The 7,746-nt window shown below is 39.0% G+C and overlaps 1 protein-coding gene across 1 annotated transcript; it reads left to right on the top strand.

Moving 5' to 3' along the window:
• The first annotated feature begins 933 nt into the window (after positions 1-933).
• LOC116003873 lies at positions 934-1,574 on the top strand. Its single transcript, XM_031243813.1, has 2 exons — positions 934-1,306; positions 1,360-1,574. The coding sequence occupies exons 1-2, from the start codon at positions 934-936 to the stop codon at positions 1,572-1,574; spliced, it is 588 nt and encodes a 195-aa protein (XP_031099673.1).
• The last annotated feature ends 6,172 nt before the right edge of the window (positions 1,575-7,746 follow it).

Raw genomic sequence — 7,746 nt, 5'->3', positions numbered from 1 at the left:
CTGGGTGCGAGTTGCTATCGCTGTTGCAAAACCATTAAAAAAACAAATGAAGTTGAAAAGGGATTGCCAATGACCTTGTAGTCTAGTGGCATTCGGTGTCCCGGTTAACACTCTCACGGATGATGGGAGTGGGTTCGAGCCTCAGTGGAGGCAATTGTTGACAATGTAACCGAGTCAGTGATTTTCGATACGAACGATTTCCTACTTTTTGTTTCCTTTGTAGAATTATAGGGCATGCCATAAGGTGTCCCGAGGTTTTGATCCTAAAGCAGAAAAACCATTCGGCTCGTGGCTCAGGGCAGGTTTGCGAAGGGGTGTGCCATCTGCTGGGTGGCGCCTGCTTTGACTGTGGAACGCCGCAATTAGACTGCACCAGCCAATGAGGGTACTGCTGCACTTTCTAAGATGGGTAAAGAAATGCCAAGGAAATATGACAGTGGCTGTTCAAGTAGGGGGAAGGACGTGGTACAGCTTTGCGTTCCAGTGCATGAAGCTAATGTGTCAAATGACTGTACTGAGATTGTGTGCATTGAGCAGAAAAAGCGATGATTTGTTGATGAAGGAACTGCCTCTGATTCTTTTGCTACTGTTATGGACCTTGATGCAGATGGTTCAAAAAACTTGTTAATGGCGGGTCTTGCTGCGCACAATCATTATTGCATGGACCATGATCCACACAGCTATGTGGACCATGGTCCATGCAATAATTTACCTGCTGCGCAAGCCCGCCCGGAATTATGAGTATCATAGCTTGGAATTGTCGTGGGCTTGGCAACCCGACGGCGATTCGTGTACTTGCGGACATGGTCCGCGCTAAGAGGCCGTGGTACACCTGCAATGGTTTGCAAGCTATGAGTATCATAGCTTGGTTTACAAGACTTTCTTTTCTCGGGCAATCAGTTTACTTGGGAGAGGTCCCGTGGTACACCTGCAATGGTTGAGGAAAAACTTGACAGAATACTTATTACAGATACTTGGCTTTCTCTTTTTGAAGGTGCAAAGGCATGCTCTCTGATTAGTCCGTACAGCAATCATCTTCCCATCTTGATCACGCCAGAAGTGGTCAATACTGTTCGTCGACGACGCAGATTCTGTTTTGATAACATGTGGCTCAAGGAGGTGAATTATAGAGAAATGGTTAAGCATAGCTGGGATAAAACGATTGGGATGGATGTTCTACTAAGGATCACGGTGTGTAGTCAGGACATTTGGAGATGGGGGCATGAGTATAACAGAGACTTTCTAAGGAAAATTGAAGGGACTAAAGCTAAGTTCGAAAGGCTTCGAACAAGAAGGGATTCTGTGGGTATATCCGAATATGCAAGTACGGAAAAGGAACTCATTATTTTGCTTGAACAGCAACATTTATACTAGAACAGAGAGCCAAGGAGCACTGGTGGAAGGGAGGTGACTCGAACACAAAATATTTTCACAACTCAGTTAAGATGAGGAAGAGGAGAAATAAGGTGCATAAGTTGCAGAATGAGGATGGGGTTTGGATTGACAATGCAGATGCAATTGGCAGTGTAATGGTTGACTACTTCCAATTGCTATTTACTGCAACAAAATGGTAACATGGAGGAAGTAATCTCATGCATAAGTTGTCATATTAATGATGAGGATAATGCGAGACTTGTTCAGCCAATAAGTGCAGAAGAGGTGCGCAAAGCGGTATTTCAAATGCACCCAGATAAATCGCCTAGCCCAAATGGATTTGGCCCGGGGTTTTATCAACATTTCTGGGAAGTAGTAAGGGGCGATGTGACTATGTTTTGTCGGCAGTTCGTGGAGACTAGCCGATTACTAGATAAGGCAAATGGCACCTTTATCGTTTTGGTTCCGAAGAAAGCACAACCTGAGTCTATGAAGGATCTACGACCGATTTCCCTTTGTAATGTGCTATACAAGGTTGCTGCAAAAGTGTGTGCCAACCGAATGAAGCCGCTCTTAGAAGGACTTATTTCTCATGCCCAAAGTGCATTTGTGCCTAGCCGTTTAATAACAGATAATATCTTGCTTGCCTATGAAGCACACCATTATCTGAAGAGAAAAACTCAAGGTAAGGAAGGGGTGCAGCTCTTAAAGTGAATATGAGCAAGGCCTACGATCGTGTAGAATGGTGCTTTGTTAAGGCGGTAATGGCTAAGATGGGGATCGGGCAACGGTGGGTGGACATAATTTATGAAACACTTAGGAGCGTTAAATATCATATTCTTTTTGAGCAGGATCATTTGGGTCCTATTGTGCCAGGTAGGGGCCTCCGTCAAGGTGGTCCGCTCTCACCGTACCTATTTTTATTTGTTGCTGAGGGACTGAGTGCGCTAATCAACAACAGAATGAGGCGTGGTTTATTACATGGGCTGTGTGTGGCGAGAGGAGCCCCTTCTATTTCACATCTTTTATTTGCTGACGATTGTTTCTTATTTCTTCGCGCGAATAGGGATGAAAGTGTGCAAATGGAGCAGGTGCTTGATACTTATGCGGCTGCCTCGGGTCAAAGGATCCATTTTGATAAATCCCTAGTATGTTTCAATTCTAATGTCCAACAAGAAACCCGTTCTGATGTTATTAATATCTTAGGCGTTGGTCAAGAAGATATGGTTGGCAAATATTTGGGATTACCATCGATGGTGGGCCGAAACAAGAAAGTAATTTTGGGATTCATTAAAGATAACATTCTGAACCGTGTGAGAAGCTGGAACTCAAGATTCCTTTCCCGTGCTGGTCGTGAAGTATTATTAAAGAATGTTCTACAAGCTATGCCATGCTACGCTATGATGGTCTTTTTGATGGCAATAGGGTTATGTAAGGAAATTGAAGCAATTCTGAACAAGTTTTGGTGGACGGGAACAGTAGGCGATGGTAAGGGGTTGAAATGGAAGTCGTGGACCGGTTTGAGTATCCCAAAGGAAAAAGGCGGCATGGGATTTAGACGGCTCTGTGAGATGAATCTTGCATTATTAGAAAAACAAGCGTTGCGTTTAGTCACTAGGCCCTCGTCACTTGTTGCCCGGGTCTACAAGAGTAGGTTTTATCCTAACTGTTCGTTTTTTAGGCCACTGCTGGGAGTAACTCGTCGTTTATTTGGAGGGGTATGCTTGAAGTTCAGAATGCTGTGAGATTGGGATGTAAACGATGTATTGGTGATGGAAATAGCACTATTATTGGATGTGATCCGTGGCTTCCTACAGCTGGTGAACCTTTTGTTAGTACAGCTCTACATGAGTCCGTACGAAATGCCCCAGTCTCCTCATTATTTAATAATCAGGCCACCGGTGATGAAGTATAATAGTGAGTGTAAAAAGAGGGTGTAAATGTCGTTCCGCTGAGTATTGGGGCTATGGCACGTATTGTGTGAATTATTAAATCCTAGGCACTAAAGTATTGGAATTCACTAGAATCCAAGGAAAATATGATTTAGGAATTAAAATAAAATAAAATATACAAATAAAATAAGGGAAAACTATATGATAAAAGAATGGGTCAGATTAGGGATATTGCAATATTGATGCTCTAACAACTCAGAATTAGGGAAAAACAATTAACCAAGGGATTTATTGGCAATGCACTCAAGAATTCAAGTTCGCTACTTTCGTAATCAATAACAAGAATTAGGCTAAGATTGCCCACTTTCGTGATGCATCAATCATAACCTTAAACACAAAAGCACTATAAGCCCCCAAATTACCCCTATTCTCATAGTAGGAAAAATTGGATTGAAATTGGTTAGGCTGAGTCTTTCACCCAACTTTCGTTGTGATGAAATCCTCTCCAAAACAAATCAATAAAAGCTGCGCATCAATTATTAATAAGAGGAAAATATAATCCAACTCAAACATAAACCCTAGGTAAACAATTATTTCCCTTTATGCAATAATCACAAATCTAGCATCAAGAATAGCAATAGGACCCTAATCCAAACCCAACAGCTAACTACTCATGCATCATAAAAGTAAACAAAACAAAGCAATAATAAATAACCATAAACATTGCAAGAAATCTGATAAGAAAGTAAATAAAGGAATAAGAGAACTTAACTGATAAACAACAAATCCAACTTCAATCCGAGATTCCAAGCTTGAAATTAAATAATTTAATATAAAACTAATCTAAACTATTCTAGGGAAATATAAAGAGAAGGGAAAAATAAACTAAAACTAACTAGGGTTGGGAACTCTGTAAGGGGGTCTCCTTCAATTGTAGAGAATATGTAGAATATATAGGAGATAGATGGACCTTGGGCCCATGAGACAATTTCCAATTCTTTCTTGGTAATTTCCTTTTCTTCTAGAACTTGTCCAAACTGTTCCAAAATTCTTCCTTTGCTGCTCCTTGTGGATAATTCAACTTTTGGGATAATATAACACACAAACAATTCTCAATTTCATTAGGATAAAGAAAATAAGCATCAAAACAACTAAAATAAGGGGTGAATTATTGTACAACATAGTAGATATCAACCGGCTGGAATGAGGATTATGTGAATGAGGTTTTTAATGCCGTGATTCTAATATTATCTTAAATATTCCTGTGAGCTTGCGCAAGCTTCCTGATGCATGGATTTGGTTTTGGGAACCAACAAAAAAATTATTCAGTGAAGTCTTGCTACAGAATGTTAATTGGTGAGATTCACGACACCTTCGAATGGCCTAAGATTTGGCAGCTCAATATCCCTCCAAAGGTCAAGGTTTTTTGCTGGCAATTAGCTTCTTCTTTTTTACCCACTAGAGATGCATTACTCATGAAACATATTCCATGCTCTCAAGTATGCCACATGTGTAGGGGAGTGGATGAGTCAGCTTATCATTTGTTTGTGACCTGTCCGGAAGTGGTTGCTATGTGGACTATGCTTGGTTTGCCAACAGTGACACATGAACAAGGTAATTTTGTTTCCTGGCTTTATGCTTTATTTGCCACCCTCAGTGCGGATATAATGAGTCGTGTTGTTATGTTGTGCTGGGGAATTTGGAGTAGCAGAAACGATAATGTGTGGAATGGTGTTCCCTTTGTTCGTAATGTTGTTAATTCGGCGCTCACCTTTCTGGAGAATTGGAAGGCTGCGCATGAAGGGGATAGCACAAGTGTTCCTAGCAGACATATTACGAGCAAATGGAGAAGGCCGAATTCTGGGAGGATCAAACTAAATACTGATGTTGGTTTTGATATTGATCACAATGCCATGGGGCTCGGTTGGATCCTTCGTGATGAAGAGGGACGATTCCTCGCTTGTAAAGGTACGCGTGTTTTGGGTTGTCTTGATGTTAAGGTGGCCAAGGCACTATGTGTTCGTGAAACTTTGAGCTGGCTAAAAGGAACAGGAATGGGAGAAGTTGATGTTGAAACTGATTCACAATTAGTTTATTATGCTTTACGTTCAAACTCATTTACTTCTGCTTTTGGTTTTATTGTTGATGATGTTAAAGAAGTCGCATCTATGATTAATGATGTAGTCTTCTACTTTGCTAAGCGATCTGCGAATCATGCCGCCCACATTGTTGCTCAGGAGGCCGTTTCTGAGTCAGGTTGTGGGGAATGGTTTGGTAGTCCTCCCTCTTTTCTTGTTGATTGTCTTTATAATGATTTAATGCACTAAGCTTTTTATTTCAAAAAAAAAAAAAAATTCTTACTCGTCAGAATCTTGGTTCTGCAAAATCCACTCTTGAAAAGCTTTCTCAACAACCGACAATTGTTGATATATGTTTATCTTCCGTGAAATGTAGGGGGATCTCAATGGGATAGGTAATTTTCAAGCTTCTTCTTTCTCCTTCTCTCCCTTCAATAATTGGGGCGTCAGTTGGTTGAATTTCTCTTGCCCTGCAAACCTCTTCTTCCAAAACTCCTTTGCCTTTACTTATCACTCTTCCTTCCCCCTCCTCAACAACATTTTCTTATTCTTTTCCTTTTCGTTTTCTAGTAACATTCTCACATTTGTCATTACCTCCCATTTCTACTAGAGATCAAATGCGAAAGAGTTCTCAAATAAAAAATAGGGTGAAATCTTGGTCATTGATGTAGCCAAAACCAACAGCCTAAAATGAAGAAAAATTTTATAAAAAATGCAGTGGCATTATGGTAATTTTGTGTAAGTCTAAAGCTTAAGGTGCGTAAGTTTATAACTTTAAGTGTCTAAGTTTAAAGTTTAAGGTGCGTAAGTTTATAACTTTACTTAAAGTTTAAGGTGCGTAAGTTTATAGCTTAAGGTGCGTAAGTTTATAATTTAAGGTGTGTATGCTTAAAGCTTAATGTGCATCACTCTCTAGGAGATGGTTCACATGTGAATCTTCTCCCAGGTGAAAAATAAGGTGAGATCTGAGCCGTTGATCTAATCTAGATCAACGTCTCATACTGAAGAAAGTTTTTTAAACAAAAAAAAAAAAAAAAAAACACGCTTCCTGGCAGCATGGATGCGAATGATTTTAAGTGTCTCGAACTTATGCACCTTAAGTGTCGAACTTATGCACCTTATGCTGGAATTTATGCACCTTAAGCTAGAAAATAATGCACCTTAAGCTTTAAGCTAGAAAGTGACACACCTTAAGCTTTAAACATACGCATCTTAAGCTATAAACTTATACACCTTAATCTTTAAACTTATGCACCTTAAGCTTTAAACTTAAGCACCTTAAGCTTTAAACTTAGGCACCTACAACTTCGAACTTATTCACCTTATTAAGCTGGAAAATAATGCAATTTAAGTTTTAAACATACGCTCTTTAAGAGTTAAACTGATGCACCTTAAACTAGAAAGTGACGCACCTTAAGTTTTAAACATATATAGCACCTTAAGCTATGAACTTACACACCTTAGTGGGTGTGTGTGTGTGTGTGTGTGTAATTTGGAACATATGCAAAGGAAGCCTTTAGATAAAAAAAAAATAAAAAATAGGGATAAGTCTCAACCATAGATATAGTCTAAATCTACAGCCCAGATTGAAAATGAATTTAAAAAATGCGCGGTGGCATTCTTGTAATTTTGAGTAAGTCATATTGTCTTTGTATTCGAGTGCACATTTTTCCTTCTTGAAGTGCATCTTTTTATGCATTCAAGTGCATATGTTTTGTTTCACACTTCAATACAAATTTCCCTTTGAGTGCACATTTTTCTTCTTCAAGTGCATCTTTTTATGCCTTCAAGTGCATCTTTTTACGCCTTCTAGTGCTTCTGTTTTGTTTCACATTTCAATACATAATTTCTCCTTTGAGTCTACATATCTTTGTGCCTTTGAGTGCAAAATTTGGATTTACAACTGATTTGCAAGTGTAATTGCTTCAATAACACTTAAGTTGAATAACTTCCCTTTTTGGTACCATAAATTGCATCAATTGCACATCTATTTGCATTCAAATGCAGAATTTTGGCCTTCAAGTACACTTTTTATGTCTTCAAGTGCATAATTTTTTGTCTTCAAGTGCACGATTCTTGGCGTATTTGTTATATATATTGCATTCTTTTCAACAACATATAACTAGCTTTCTAATAAAAGTTTTTGAGATTTACAAACGAATTATATGGTTAATTGCTTCAATAACACTTAAGTTCAATAACTTTTTTTTGTACTATAAATTGTTTCGATTGCACATTTTTGTGCCTTCGTGTACAAAATTTTAGCCTTTAAGTGCACACTTTTGTGCTTTCAAGTGCATAGTTTTGTGCTTTCAAGTGCACATTTTTTATTAATTCAAAATGATTTTTTTTTAAAGAACATCCAATCTAGGGAGTCATCCGCACATGACCCTTGACCTATA

The sequence above is a fragment of the Ipomoea triloba genome, chromosome 14, assembly GCF_003576645.1.
Source record: "Ipomoea triloba cultivar NCNSP0323 chromosome 14, ASM357664v1".
NCBI lineage: Eukaryota > Viridiplantae > Streptophyta > Magnoliopsida > Solanales > Convolvulaceae > Ipomoea > Ipomoea triloba.
The sequence above is the reverse complement of the archived record's forward strand: the minus strand, read 5'-3'. Positions and strand labels throughout refer to the sequence as shown.

Excerpts from the sequence above, each read along its gene's own strand:
- LOC116003873 (XM_031243813.1), top strand. The coding sequence starts at position 934 with ATGGTTGAGGAAAAACTTGACAGAATACTTATTACAGATACTTGGCTT. Across the intron at positions 1,307-1,359 it reads AACAAGAAGGGATTCTGTGG|CAACATTTATACTAGAACAG; the intron begins GTATATCCGAAT and ends TTGCTTGAACAG.